The sequence below is a fragment of the Neopelma chrysocephalum genome, unplaced genomic scaffold, assembly GCF_003984885.1.
Source record: "Neopelma chrysocephalum unplaced genomic scaffold, ASM398488v2 Primary Assembly neopelma1_96770, whole genome shotgun sequence".
NCBI lineage: Eukaryota > Metazoa > Chordata > Aves > Passeriformes > Pipridae > Neopelma > Neopelma chrysocephalum.
In genome coordinates, this window is record NW_020925414.1 from 633,091 (window position 1) to 649,125 (window position 16,035).

Consider the following 16,035-nt stretch of genomic DNA (forward strand, 5'->3'; position numbering starts at 1 on the left):
ACTAAACAAAAAGAAACTAAACAAAAAGAAACTAAACAAAAAGAAACAAAACAAAAAGAAACAAAACAAAAAGGGAGAGTGACAAGGGGCAATGGCTTTAAACTAAAAGAGCAGAGATTTAGGTTAGATGTTAGGAAGAAATTCTTTACTGTGAGGGTGGTGAGAATTTGAACAGGTTGCCCAGAGAAACTGTGGATACCCACCTCTGGAAGTGGAAGTGTTCAAGTCTTTGAGCAACCTGGTCTAGTGGAAGGTGCCCCTCTCCATGGCAAGGGGAATGGAACTAGATGATCTTTAATGTTCCTTCCAACCCAAGCCTTTCTTTGATCCTATGGAATACAACTAGTTAAGGTCTGAAGTCTAATTTCATAGCAATTCATATTCCCTGTAAGCCAACTACTATACCATGATGGAAGCATTTGCAATGCTTTTTTTTTGTTCAAAGTTTACTACTCTTCAGAGGAAAGAACCTCAGAATCATTAAATCATTTAGGTTGGAAAAGATCATTAAGTCCAAGCATTAACCCAGCAATGGCAAGTCTTTTAAATACCCCCAGGGATGGTGAATCAACCCCTTCCCTGGGCAACCTGTTCCAAAGCTCGACCACCCCTTCCATGAACAAATTTTCTTAATATCCTACCTAAACCTCCCCAGCACAGCCTTGAAGCCATTTCTTCTTATCACACAGCTTGTCACAGGAGAAGAGACCAACCCCCACCTGACTACAAGCTCCTTTCAGGAAGTTGTGAAGAGCGATAAGGTCATCCCTGAGCCTCCTTTTCTCCAGGCTAAATAACCCCAGCTTCCTCAGCCTCTCCTCATAGGACCTGTGCTCCAGAATCTTTCTGAGGTCTGCTGCCCTTCTCTGGACACGTTCCAGCATGTCAACGTCTTTCTTGTAGTGAGGGGCTCAGAATCAGACACAATCAAGTAGCATCTGGAGCATGCCAGAGGAGTTTATGGAATCTGATGGGTTTTTTTAGAGAAGCAGTCTGGTCAGAACTGGTTTGGTCATAGTTCATCCTACTTCTGAGTCAGGAACTAGTTAGATGACTCTCACTTTTTCAGCTCTTTTTGTTGTAATTTTATCATGTGACCATGAAAAGCAAAGACATTTGTGCATCAAGGGAGACTTCCTGTTTCTGAGGCTTCCTATACTTCATGAATCTGTGCCATGAAGCCTTGCATCAGCAACACAAATCCATTAATTCACCTGCCTATAAAGCACTTTTCTCAATTATGCCCTTCTTTTAAAAGGAAGCATTTCAACCTTGAAAAACCCAGAACAGACCTTGAAAAAGACCTTTACAGGAAGACCTTCTTCGATATCCCAAGTAACTCTTGCAAAGCTCCACTAAGACTCAAAGCCTACTCTTCAAGTAAGCAGTCTGTTTTCAGTACAAAACACAGACAAAGCCACCAGAAATCTACTTAAGTCAGTTTAAGAGCTAAGGAATACAGCTATGTCTAGTGCCTAAACAGCAACACAGAGACCTGCAATAGTTCAACATACTGAGCATATAATAGTAAAAACTTATAACTTCTATAAATAACTAAAAGTTTTGGCACCACATTTGCTACAAGCTCTCTTTTCAGTCCTCCACTGAATACCTTTTCCTTCTTAAGAAGACCTTCCTTGCAACAGTTTTTACAGTAAACAGGCAATACACATGCTGAAATATAACACAAGTGGCTTTTTTAACAAAAATATTCTAGCAATGAGAGAACAGGGAATCAGAAATAGAAAATCCTGAACCCTGGTCACACACAATATCACAGCATGGGAAAAAAAAAGGTTACTTCAGTAGAATCGGATGCTAAGAGAAAAAAAGATGTCAGCTTACCTGGCTCATCTATATCACCTAAAGAAGCCTTGTAAAGGCCAGATAGGGGCCAGAAAGAGGACAGAGTAGTAGACAACATGAAATCAGTGGCATTCCTTGCAGTAATATTCAAGAATTTGAGCAAATTAACAGCTCAAGAAAGAGCTTCTTACATGACAGGATTTTAAAAGGGAAAATCCCTAACTCCTACAAAAGAAGCCACAAAACAAGCTTCTCTTTTCTGAATCCCATGCTAGAATTCACAAACAAATTTGCAATCACAATAGATTTTTTTTCTACTTATGTTCTAATTTCAACAGTAAAAAGAGCAGAAGGTTAATGCAAGTATTCAAATGTCTAGACGCCAATTGCTCAAGGCACTGTGATTCGGAACCACAAGATCTTGTCTAGAACTTGCTGTGGAATATCAGTAAATTGTTTGCATTTTACATGTCAGTTTACTCTGCTCACAAACAAAGTAGCTTGTGTCTCACCAGGAAGTTTGAAAGTTGAGCCACTATTGTGAGATTTGGGAATACAAGCAGACAGAATAATAAAAACCATCATGAGGACGAGTTCTAGTGGTATTTCCAAACACATTCATATTTCGTACTTACCAAGAGCTTTATTCATATTCTCCATCTGAATCTGATTTACCATCGACTAAATTCTTATTGAACGGTGATAGCTTATAAAAGATGAATTAATATCACATTACAGGCTCAGCACAACACACACCTAAAACTTCAGTTTCTTTTATTGTGGTTTTCTTGTTCATTACTCAATAGTCCTAGAGCCTCATATTTTCATCAGCTCAGCACAGCTCATTCCCCAGCAATTGTTTTTCAGAGGTTTTTTTTAGTTGTGTTTCCTTTTTTTTTTTAACATAAATTTTGACCTTTTTATTCATGGGTTGTTTGGATTTAGAATTTCCTTTTATGACCCCTATATTATTCTTTCCTGTGAGGCTGAGGTCCAGTATTTGGGTCTCTCATGCTGCTGTAGCCATTGCTTTTTAATCTGGTATGTTAAGGTGTCTGTTTCTACATTTGATCCTTTTCGGAGTCATCTTCTTATTCAAAGTGAAATGAGATGTCACAATGAAAAGCATTTTAGAACCACTGAAACCAAGAGTTACCTCCCTCTAACATCCCACAATATGACCCAAGCTGCTCTTGTGATCCTCTCTCTTAGTAGGTTCATTCATAAATTCAAGTTGGGAAAAAAACAACGCACAACTCTTTTATATAAGAGCAAGGCAAAAGCATCTGAAACACAAATCTTGATATCAGTAACCAGAAGTCTTGAAGAGGACGTCAGAAGGGTTGAGTGAAACAAGGCAAGTCTAGCACTTTAACTGGTAATATTAAATACAGCTAAGAAATTGAAGTTGCAACTTTGGGAAGCCTTAGAACAAACACTGCTACAAGCAGAGGTACCAGAGGTTTGCCTACACTCACACAGGCAATTGTGACAATACCAGAAAGAGAATTTTAAAGTCTTGGTCACAACACCATGTGACAGCTGTATGTAGCCTCTAGTTTCCAGGACAACAGACATCCTTGACATCACCTCTCTCATCGTGACCAATTCCTAAAAGTCTATTGCCCAGAACAGCATACTAATAACACCTAGTTACTTTAAAGCTACCTTTTGAAATTTACGTATGTATATTCATACACATTCAGACCAGTGGAACCACAGTACAAAATTATGACATCTATTAAACACTGTTGTTTTCTACTCTTAAACAACATAATACCCAGCAATATAAACCCAATAAAAATTCAATACCGTTTTGTACTATATAAATCCTTGCCAACAAAAATGAAGTGGCACTCAAAGGTGATGGAATATAAATAGTTTAATGATTTGTGTGCAATATAATCAAACTGATCAAAATATAAGCATTGCAGTAGAAAGCTGATCTAAAAGCACTATTTACTTTAAAAGTATCTATGGGATGCTGTAGAACAGCCTTTCCAAAAGCATTTATGGCTTAAATTACACATGAACACAATCTCAAACTATTTTGAAGACAGCAGACTATAAAGAAGCTGTAGCAGCAAGGTATTAAGCAAACAAACTTCAACAACTGAGAAAACATTTTCAACTTTATGGTGACAAGAAAAATTAAAAACACCAAGGCCAGACACATAGTAATAGAGAGAATTAGAAGTGAGTTTTCCAAAAAAAGCTAATTCATAACAGATGAAATTTTGGGGCACTTGGTGCACTTCCTTTATTTATTTATTTTTCATCTACTTCCACTTCTATGATTTCTTTCCTTAAAAGATACCTATTCTTGAAATGCAGGATGTCTTCAGAAAACAAAGTTGAACTATTTACAGTAGCAATCATAATGGAAACGTATCACCAATGTCCTCAGGATACAGTGCAAGCATGTTCACAGGAAAAAGCAATCTTCTATCAGTCTAAGGAAAACAGACTTTTGAGCTCATAGTATCAAAACAAGTTTAAGATCTGCAGAACAAACTTTTCCCACTTCTGCTGTAATATGACATCTTGTAAAAAACATAATTATTCCGCAAGAAATATAAGTTCTAATGCTCTCTGGTTTTCCAGCTGCTGTTCAAGGCAAATACAGACCAATAAGAAACACTTTACAATTCATACTCAAAAGCAACACCACTTTTGGGAAGAGTGTGACAAAAACCAGAACAATAAAAAAACTACAACTGCATGCAAAATACTATGAGTGGTATATATTACTGTTGCTTGCTATTTCCACTTGCAAATCAACTGTTATATTCTTATTTGTACAATGGTATAAGATAGAGGATGTGACTGCATTCCCGCAGACAGCAGCGTATGCAGTTTTTAGCATAATCACAGGGCACAATGACCTTTTCTGCTCACAGTATCGAAAGCCTTGGTGAGGTCGACAAAGGTTACATAGAGACCTTTGAAGCCTTCAAGCCTGCACAATGGATTTTTTAGGTGAGAAGCAGTATGCGCGGAACTGAACCCACCCTTTAATCCTAAGGTTCATCTGCCAGGGCCGAGCAAGCTTGGACGGTGGCAGCGAGGTCCTCAGGACATAGGTTTGATTAGAGTGACCTTCTCTTAGATGGATGGCCTTACGGGGCTAAGCGAGCTCCATCTGCCCGGGTTTGGGATAAGAGTTGTCCTTCTCCTAGGATGATTGCCAGAAGGCTAACGAGCTCATCCTGTAACCTTTGTCGACCTCACCAAGGCTTTCGATACTGTGAGCAGAAAAGGTCTATGGCAGATTTTGGAACGTTTAGGTTGTCCCCCCAAGTTCCTTCAAATGATCATCTCTCTTCATGAGGATCAGCACGGCCAAGTCAGATATGGCAACACACTTTCTGAGCCCTTTCTAATAACTAATGGTGTGAAACAAGGCTGCGTTCTCGCTCCTACCCTATTCACAGTCTTTTTCAGCATGATGCTCCAAAGGGCCATGGCAGACCTCGATGATCAGGACGGTATCTACATTCGATATCGTACTGATGGAAGCCTATTCAACCTAAGGCGTCTGAAGGCCCACACCAAGACCTTAAACCATCTTGTCCGGGAGCTGCTTTATGCTGATGACGCCGCCCTTGTTGCCCACACAGAAGCAACCCTGCAGCATTTAACATCCTGCTTTGCAGATGCTGCTGAGCTCTTTGGGCTGGAAGTCAGCTTAAAGAAGACAGAAGTTCTACATCAGCCTGCACCTCAGGAAGTCCCCCATCATCCCCACATCACCATTGGCCAATCAGAACTCAAATCAGTCCAGCAGTTCAATTACCTAGGCAGCCTCATCTCCTCGGATGCTAAGATTGACGGGGAGATAGACAACAGGTTAGCAAAGGCATATAGTGCTTTTGGAAAACTCCATAAAAGAGTATGGCGTAATAAACACCTGAAGAAAAGCACAAAGATCAGTGTTTACAGAGCCATTGTGCTGTCAACTCTCTTATATGGTTCCGAATCATGGGTCATCTACCGCCACCACCTGCGTCTCCTAGAACGCTTCCATCAACGCTGCCTCCGTACAATCCTAAACATCCACTGGTCAGACTATGTAACCAACACATCTGTTCTTGAACAGGCAGCAATCACAAGTATTGAGGCCATGCTACTGAGAACGCAGCTGTGTTGGGCAGGGCACGTCTCCAGGATGAAGGACCACCGCCTCCCTAAGATCCTGCTTTATGGTGAACTTGCCACCGGCTGCCGCAAGAGAGGAGCCCCGAAGAAAAGATACAAGGACTCCCTGAAACAACAACTCAGCCTCGGGCATATTGATCACCATAACTGGTCTACTCTGGCCTCCAATCGGGAGGCCTGGAGACAGTCCATTTATAACGCCGCTGATGCTTTTGAGAAAGCACGCAGGATCACCCTTGAGGAGAAAAGACAACGCAGAAAGAATCGAGTCTTGCAGAATATACCATCCAAGGAGTCTTTCTGCTGTGCCTTTTGCAACCGGACTTGCCTTTCTCGTATTGGCCTTTTTAGCCACCAACGCGCCTGCAAAAAACGTGGGTAGAGCCCTTCCCAAATCTTCGTTCGCGAAGCCTAGCCATGAAAAACAGGGCACAATCTTTCATCACAACCTAGACTTGACCAGTCAGAGTCCAGGGATCCTTCCAAATTAACTTGCTTTTTTGCAAGCCTCATTGCTATACATAGTCTCTGGATTACACAATGTGAAAGAAAACATTTACTTTCGCTAGAGAGCCATTTCTAGTCTTTTCACCCTCTCTGTAATTAATATTATACAGCTAACTACTAGATTTGTACACTTGCCACTAATTCAACATGACCCCTGCTACCTTTTCGAGTCCACAGCCTCAGGGCAGCTGAGATTTCAAACAGATCATATTTTTCATAGGAGATTGTCAGATTTTTGAATGTCTTTTCTTTGCAATGCACTTACAATTTACATTTTAAATCTATTATTAATTTAAAACTATTTTTTTTTAATAATTAAAGAAGCTACTTTGCAAACTGCACAAAAAAAGAGGATGTTCAGCAGAGGCCACCAGAAAAATTCCATGCTCATGATGCCATCACCCCCTGCATCACTTGAGCCTAAAAAGAGTAGGTAATCTTTCATGTGGAACAGCCACTGAAGGCAAAACACAACATTTTGTCATGACATTACACAACATTTTTCTGGAAAGACAGCAAGATTAAGGATTAGGAATCCTGACTTCCAAAGGAAAGAAGCAAAACAGCACTTATGTACAGGATAACTGACAACACAGCTTTGATAAATGCAAATTGCACAACAACTTGTCTGAACAGAAAAGATTGGAGACTTTTTGTAATGAGGATCTGAGCTTTTCCTCTTACCCTCCCTAAAGCTAATGGTCTGTGGAACAACACTGTTGCTTTCTAGAGCAGGAAGGATGGCAGAGACAAATCAGAAGAACACAACTCCCTAGTCCAGGACAAAGCTCTATTCCAACCTGCACGTTTGTCAAACAGACATTATGCAAAAATCAACTGGCTGATTTGGCAAACCATACCTGTCGCAGTTAAATCAATTACTAGTTGTCAGAGGTTCTCAAAGAGCTGTAAATACAGTGTACATCAAGTTAGTAGCTCAGGGAAGCAATGCTGTCACAGCAGCATTGGTTGGATCAAGCTGCTGAGCTCTTTTCACAGATCACATGAGCTCTGGCCACAAGGAGAAGCTGCTCAGTAATGTGAGTACAGTACATTATATCTAACATTCACATGCACAGAGCAATACATGCTCAGAACAGTCTCTCATGTTTTGTTTGGTAGCACTGCAAATCCCAACTAGTCAGGTTCAAGCAGCTTGACTACAGATTTGCAACAACAAAATGGGCACAGTCCCACCTCCTGCAAGTCACTGTCAAGACTCTGGTGACAGCAAGCACCTTTTATTTTAGAGTGGAAGTTAAAAGCATTTACACCTTTCCAACAGTCTACCCACAGAATATCAGCAGTGGTTGTGAATGGGATTATACACATTTCCCAGAGGGCAGCACATAAAAGGATTTTTTCCTGCTGCACTTTTGTGCCTTTGTTTCGCTACTCAGGTCAAGAACATGACATGGGAAAGGGAGGAGCAGACAGGATATGCTATATGAGTTCTGTTATTACTTTAACTTAGCATTTTCCAATGGGAAACCATGTCAGGGAAGGGAAGCAGGAACAATCTCACAGGAAGCTTTCCATACTGTAAGTCACAGGCTGGCTCCACAGCCTTCCAAACATACTCCCATGATTACTTCCTATTCAATGGCTGCCTTTAGTTACTGCCTTGGTTTCTCTTCTCTTAAAAGTTTCCTCTCCACGACTTCATCAGTAAATGTTATTTCTGTTTTGTTCTAACGTCAGACAAATTCCTCAGCACAACAGCTGTTTCCAGTCAAACCATTTCAACATCAATTTATTATTATAAACAAAGGCAAATGTAAGTAAGTTCAATGTAAACCAGAAAACTAAAAGTACATTTGCATCATTTACTATACTTACCATATATAAACCAGAGAAAGTACAGCCATAAAAATTTATTTCCACATCTCACTGTGCAAATTCAAGGCAAGAGGTTACCAACACCAAAATATTGATTACTCATCATTTTCAGAAAGAAAATGCCAACATTGATGCAATGCTGCTACAGTGTGTCATTTTTGCCATACCCAGCATCTGAAAGAAGAAAGCTCTACAGAGGGCTTTTTGTTAGACAAAATTGTTTTTAAACAAAATTATTTATCTAATGATGCTCCATTTTGAAACCAAGGGAAACTATTACTTTATAATTTCCTGAAACAGGAAAATGCTATTTTCCAGTATTTTTCCTTCTAATGTATAGCAGCAGAAGACCATGTTTCCACTAAGTCTCCTTAGGTATTTTTGCGTTCTCACCTCTGCAGAGGCTTCTGTCCTTGCTTTGCTATCCAAAACAATAAGTAATGTGAAAATTATTTTTCATGTGTTCCTGAAGTCATATTTAAGGGCCAGACAGAGACACCCCTGTTCAAGCTTAAAATTATATGCAAACAGCTGAAAAGAAAGAAGTTTCAAAGCCTAGTACAGAATATCAGAGAACCTTCCAGAGAACATGTGGAGGCATACAATCATGCACACTGTTTCTGAGATGGATTCCGAAGTATCTATAAAGGTGGCAAATGTTCCATCATAAAAACTGCTTTTCAAGACAAAAAAATTCAGATCATTTTTCCTCTGAAGTTCATGTATGTTGAATTTGCCATCATTATTTTATTGGGATTTTTACCCGGTCAAACTAATTCAGAAACAAAAAGGAAATAAACTATAACATAATGATAAGCTTAGTTACAATCTGCCATATGCTTACAATCTCCACAGTCAAGAAGATTCAAGAAGTAATTTATCTGCCTGTTCCCACACATCCAATTGACACATCTGATACAGACACTAGTATAGTGGAAGAAGCAGAAACAGACACCTGAAAAACTGGTAGTTCTGCCAGAAGCTACTAGCTGTGTGAAACATGCAGGAAATTGAGTTTATTGTCATTGGTTGAGTGATTTCTTAATCCTAAAAGTTTTCATTTGAGTTTGTGATAATGTTTGCCTTTCAGGATACACATCTATGAGTTTCAGATCTTTACAAATATTTATACAGTTTTTACCCTAACTAGCTTTGCTTTTCTTCTATCGCCCTTCAAGGGTATATGCTTCAAAGTAACCTCACTTGGTTTATTCCCCCAAAATAGGCATTATATCTCCTTCTGTACTCTTGCAAAGATGTATGTTTTTCCTAGCTCAAGACAACAAAGTTTTGTCTTCTTAGTTATGGTAGTTGAAGGCATCACAGGCTCTTTTGCCATGGATCACTATATAAACCCTTCCATCTCATAATCATATATACCATAAAAACAGGAAGCCTATTTAATGGCATAGTACAGTTGAAGTAATGAGTGCTTGAGAGTGTTACTGATAAGTAGCTTGATAACAGACTAACAGTTGAGATGTCTGTAGTCCAAAGGACTGAGAGCCTTCGTAAGATACTTGCAGTACTGTACAATGAGGACATGCAGAACAGGAAGTGTCCAAGTAATACAGTAAAACTGAAAACATGGGGCTGCTAAGGACTGGAATCCTGGAGACTCCTTAGATTTTGCACATAAAACAATCAACTAGCAAAAAGAAAATCTATTAAAATAATCTGCAAAACAACATGCAGCAGAAAGAACACAACACAAGGAATTAATTAAAAGGGAAATATGAATTGGAGTTTTGTGTTTTGTTTTTTGATATCAGTATGGACCACAATACTTGCTAGCTGCCAGACTGCTCACATACCTGAGCAACAAATCTAGCAGAGTTACAAGCAGGGCATGGAACACAGGCAGGAGCTATCATGCTGCATTTCTGCATAGCTCACTTCAGCAGGCCTCTCTGTTTACTCTGATATCAAAGCTGTCCAAGCCCACTTCCCAGTTAAATCATCTGAAACTCACCTTTCCAATGACAGGCATTCTTATATAAGCAAGTATTCTCTGCACCTAACACTTTCCTAAAGGAACTATTTTAGCCTTCAAATGCACTTTTCACGGGACCATTGTGCTGCCTCTACAACTGTGGCCACAACAGTGCATCTCTGGATACTCTAGAAGCCTATTCATCATCATCCTCCTTACTGTCCTTCGTTAAGTACCAGCAGTCAATGAAATCAGTTTCTCTCAGCATTTTCATATGTGAAGGCAGTCCTTTTTATTTTTCAATTTAAAACATTTGATGAAATTAAGTATTTTGCTGCCCAAAAGTTCACAGTGAGATACCAGCTACACAACTATCACTATAACCGCAGCTACTAACTGCCACTTAGCTGTGCACTGTGGTATACAGACAACTTAATCTATTTTAAACTAACAAAAAATTATTGTCAGAGTATGTATTTTGCTGTACATTGTACCTTCGTACACCCAGATCTGCAATACACACACATTTATACTTGGACATTCCCTCAAATTAATTTGAGCAGCTTACTATAGCCTTCTAAAGAGTTGGCAGACAGTTTGTGTACCTTGCAACCATGAAAACCTCATACTGTAACCCTCTCTGATCCTTCATTTAAATTTCTCTTATCGCACAGGATTTTTAGAAAGTAAGTCTTCCTAAGAAACTTAAATACCACAGGAAAATATGTCTTTGATTTTGCAAGTAGTGCTTTCCTCCATGAGTATTTTGTCCATATTGCCCCAATCTGTTATTTTCTACCATTTAGAAACTAGAGTTTCAAATGTTGAAAACATCACACAGGCAAATGTCATGGGAAAAAAACCTCAAGCAGATATTAAGGCAACCAAATTCTATGAACAAAAGCAAATGTTAAGCTTTGTGATTCTGTCCTCCAGTAAGACTTACTGATGGCATATAATGCTCATCACTTTTGTTCAAAACTCACCTACACTTCTGACTGTACATTCTAATCAAACACGAAGTGGCATGTGCCAGCCTGCATCCTGAAAGGTGTTAACAGAAGGAGCAGCACTCATGCTCCAAAACCTCCAGGATATGAAGCATGATCTGAAGAACACACTCTTCTATGTTTCTATGAAACACCCCAGTCATCTAACTGTTCTCATCAATAATTGGAACAATTGGGAGCAGAAAAAAAATAAGCATATTTGGGACATATGCTTGAAGTAAACCTCATTTCTTAATATAATGTTTGGGAAGTTTAACTTAACAGCATTTGGAATATATTAAGGCTCTTCAGACAAAGCTTGCAATATGTGCATTTAGCTAACAATATGTGACATTACTCATACATTTTAGATATTTAACAGCAAAGGTACACAAACCCTTCAGCAATTACATTAGGCAAGAATTCTCAGCAACTGATGCATATGAATTTTAGATTTTCTTATACCTTAAGATGTTGGCTGAATTTTTCTTTACCTCTTTAAGTAAAGTGGAGAATACTTTTTTTATTCTGGTATTAGTAAATCTTTGACAGGACAAAAACATACTGCAGTCTCTTTATGTAAATTAGTACGACAAATACCTTTTGCTATCTGTATTACTCAATTTCAGCCCTAAAAAACTTAAACAAATTCTTTTCACTCAAATGGCATTAACACTAACAACAAAATAGTTAGTTAAAACATTGCCTTACCGTGTAAATGCCAATTCTACAAACAGCAAATGAGAGCTGGATACATTCAGACATAGTCTAAAGGAATTAAAATAAAGACATTACCAAGAATGCTATTTATTAAGAATTACTTTCTTCCCATCTCTCCCCTCTCCCCTGAAGGATACACCTTATCGTTTTTCTTCAAGGTTGTATTAAACAACACGAGAAAAATGCCATATAAATTCAGATTATGCAGATACTTACTACCTTTCATACAGAAGCAGCTGCCAACAGCATTACAACTCACTAATTCAGTATTTCATTATGGGCCACAAACTACCTAATGATCCCCAAAATGCCTGAACACATTAACAATTTCCATGTAAGCTTTCAGTCTCATTTATTTTTATCTACTCTAGTTTAAAAACCACCTACAAGAGACATTTTAATGGAGTGCTTTTTGGCTTCCTAGTAGACTGAGCATCTGTGTTTAAATGTTACAGTTCTCTCTTTGTTCCATCACTGAAACTTTCTTCCTCTATATACCAAAATAATGCATATAATTTAATGTTCTCACATTTCTGAAGTCTTACTCTTAATTTTCTGATATTGTCATGTTCAAAATAGAAATCTCTTGAATATTTTATTTCATCTGTTCTTACAGCTGTGAATAATCATATTAAAAGTTTTTACCCTCAACTCGCTCATCTGTTGTGATGACACAATTCTATGTCTTCTGCAGTCACCCGGAGAGGCTGAGGACGGACTATGAATTTCCGATGAAACAGATGAAAAAGTCTTCTTTAATTAGCATAAAGAAGCCAGGAAATAAATGCGAGTCTCCAATACCAAAATAAAAACTACTATATGTTGCCATTTTTGCAATATGATCCCGTATAATAAACCAGGCTTACAATGATTTATTCAGAAGAGTAATTACTTTAAATAAGGTATTTGAGAAGTCACTGTAGGCAAAACTTAAAGCAATCAACTGGAATATTTTTACTACTTAGCAAGTTCAAACATCATCTGCAGGTATTTTAAGATAAAGTGCTGGATGAGACAGACTTCAAACAGTATCAGTCAAAACATTTTTTTTCAGTCTCTGCTTTCTAACTTCTCCCCCTCCAAAAAACAAAACACAAAAAACCCTGCAATTGAAATTCCCATTTAATTAGAAGTGTGATATAAAAAAGAGACCTTATTAATTATAATAGAATATAGAAAATATGTAATTATAATAGAAAAAATGTGTAGCAACATTTTTCTTTTGCTGTAACCGGTTAATCTAAATTTTGAACACACTATTTCACTGAACTGCCTAAAAGCTTTTGACTTTCACTGAAAGTCAAAAAGCACAGCACAAAAGACCTGAATTTCAATAGCATGGTTGATTTTTTTTTTCTTACTGGAAGCAATCTAGCGTATTATTTCTGAAAAGGAAATGCTGATTCAAAGCATCATTTCAGTTGCAAGGAATTTTTTTTCAGTTGTAAGAACAAACAGCCAAGTTATGTGCCCCAAGTTTCTCCCAGAAAAAAAAAAATCCCAAGAAATAGGCACTGACTCTGAGAAATCCAATGTTACGCAAAGTGGTGGGGTGGGATTATAAACCATACCATTACCTCTCCTGACAGTATTTGCAGACCTTGTTCCAAAGGTTCCAGGCATGGATGACTTTCCCAAGCAATTTAGTCCAGTGCTTCATTATCCTCTCTACTAGAAAGCTTCCTAATGTTTAACCTGAGTCTGCTGCAATTGAAGCCCATACTTAAACATAGGGTGATACATAGAGTGATTTATATTTTCAGTATCGTGACATATTTTATGCTGATGGCAGACACAACTTTAAGTAAATTATTATTTCCACTTGCAAGAAAAGTAAACATGCAGCAGCAGCAAACCATTACAATTTCTCAATGTATACAGTTTGCTTTTATTCTAGATTAGCAGAGCATAACAAATTGTTTTCCTTCTTTAATTTTTGTTCAGTACTTTAAGGCTACACATTAGTGGGAGAACTAAGCTGCAGTTCAAATTCCCCATTGGGTGCCTGTAGACCCTTGCTTCAGTAGAGTAAAGCAAGATACGCCTGTGTTACCTTACTCATCTGTCATTGGGTTTGCTACTGACAACATTCTGAAACCACAAGGCTATAAGGCATGAATTCTAAAATTATCTCCCCATCCTACTGTCACATACAGTACTAATGAATGTTTCCTCTATGCATTTCCCAAAGACAAATCAAAGTAATCCCTTCTTCAAGCCTCCAAGATAATACCTATAAACTACAGTCTAACATGTTAAAAAGGGTCATTAATCCCAGCGCTTAATTTCTCTTATATTCACCTAACTTTACCTCCAAAAATTTACATCCCCTCTCCAATACTATTTCAGTTTAATCCCTGAAAAAGTGACAGTGATTTGACATAATTAGAAGTTTAGTGATATTATCCTACAGACTATCATCTGACCACTGAATTAAATATATGTGATAATCTGTTGCTACAATGAGGAGTTTATTCTTGATACTTGTAATCTTTCATTACTTTGGTTTGACAACTCATCTGGGACCATACAACTGGGCAACAAAACAGTTGTTGGAGAATTTGCATTTAATTTACTTACAGATTACTGCTGCTTTCGAAAGGATTTTACATGGTAAGCATGAAAATAAAAGAAAAAAAGTAAAAATATACCTAAAAATACTACAAAAGAAAGAAAGATCTCTTATTTGATACAATTCTACAAAAACTAATTCTTCACAGAAGTGAATTCATATGTCCAAAGTGAAAAACGGAGTCATCAGGTCAAATATGCCAAACATGCCAATACTCACCCTTCTCCTTAGGCAAAGAGTCATCTCACAAACATTAAGTAATTTCTCCCATCGGAAACTAAACTCATGGTTAACTTTCATATTCACCCAAGACTTTGTTATTTTAATCATACCTTGTAAAAACGTGGCTGGACATAATGACTTAGAAAGATGTCTTGCCTGCAGCTGTGCAACCTTTCATTCACAACAAGCATTTGTTCTGTCCATTTTTTCAAGCATTCAGCTATCAGTCCAAATATCAGTCAAATATTTTCAGTATTCAGTGTTTAAAACAAGAAAAAAATCTCATACAGCTCTGCCACAGGCACACGTTATTAGTCTGCAACTGTACAAAGCCATTGTTTTAATTAACATCTATTCCCTCAGTAAATACAAAATTAAATCCCTAGTCATAATATTTACAAGAGACCACATTTTTGAAAAGATTAATTAGACCATGTTCTGCAACTGATGACTTCAAAGCTGCGAGCACCGAGTTGAAAGCACTAGCCCCAAGAACCTTGGTGCGCAAAAGGGGGAGGGGATCCCAATCAGCTCCTCAGAAAAGATATAAAAGGCTCAACACTTGACAGAACCGCAGGAGGTGGTAGCTTCAATTCTGCCAACCACCAGAAATACTCACCTCGACCTCAACTTGCTGTGCCGTAATCCTAAATAAATCACAGCACTTAGTATAGCTCCAAGACCACAAAACCAGAAAGCAACATGAGAAAAGCAAAATGTTAGGAGGATTTTTTTCAGGCGATATGTTTCTTTAGTAAAGCAAAGATCAAGAAGCCCTTCTGCTTATTTACAAAGTGATACAATCCAGTAATCACTTGGAATAACTGGATCTTCCAGGCAAAAGCTTTTCCACCTCCATTCTTATCCGCATCTTTTCAGTGCATAAAATTGCAAAATTAGCAACACAACTATATAAAATATGCAGGTTTTAAGGCACCTATATGTATGGAGCCTGAAACAAATTCTTAGTGTTTATGTGCTTTAAAGAACATGGGGGTACCCAAAAGCACATACAACTACACTACAGGAAAGGTAGAAGGAACTTTGACCAGAACTGCTCTTTGCTAAGCTTGTGTACTGAACTCCAACTAGTAACTCCAAGGCTTCTCTTTCTGCACAAGATGTCACAGCCCTCTAACACATTCCATTAATAACATTTCTAATTTAAACTCCTCAAAGTTTTTTATACAGTTCTCAAGGATAAAAGACACACAAAATAATTTCATACTCTCTTTCAATGCTTGTCTTAGTTCAGCGAGAGACAAATGTTTGCTAAGGAGGGTAGGTTA

General features: G+C 38.0%; 1 protein-coding gene across 6 annotated transcripts in view; it reads right to left on the reverse strand.

Moving 5' to 3' along the window:
* ARL15 (ADP ribosylation factor like GTPase 15) overlaps positions 1-16,035 on the reverse strand; it is a 274,201-nt gene that overhangs the window by 199,352 nt on the left and 58,814 nt on the right. Inside the window, exons 1-2 of one of the 6 annotated variants that reach the window (XM_027709331.1) lie at positions 12,598-12,689; positions 11,944-12,000 (exon numbers count right to left, since the gene is read on the reverse strand). The exons of 4 other annotated variants lie outside the window; for them this stretch is intronic. In XM_027709331.1, coding sequence (XP_027565132.1) covers positions 11,944-12,000; positions 12,598-12,612 — 72 coding nt within the window. In that variant the 5' untranslated portion in view covers positions 12,613-12,689. Of the gene's footprint in view, positions 1-11,943; positions 12,001-12,597; positions 12,690-16,035 lie in introns of those variants that run through there. One more of the 6 variants, XM_027709332.1, reaches the window with a different exon arrangement.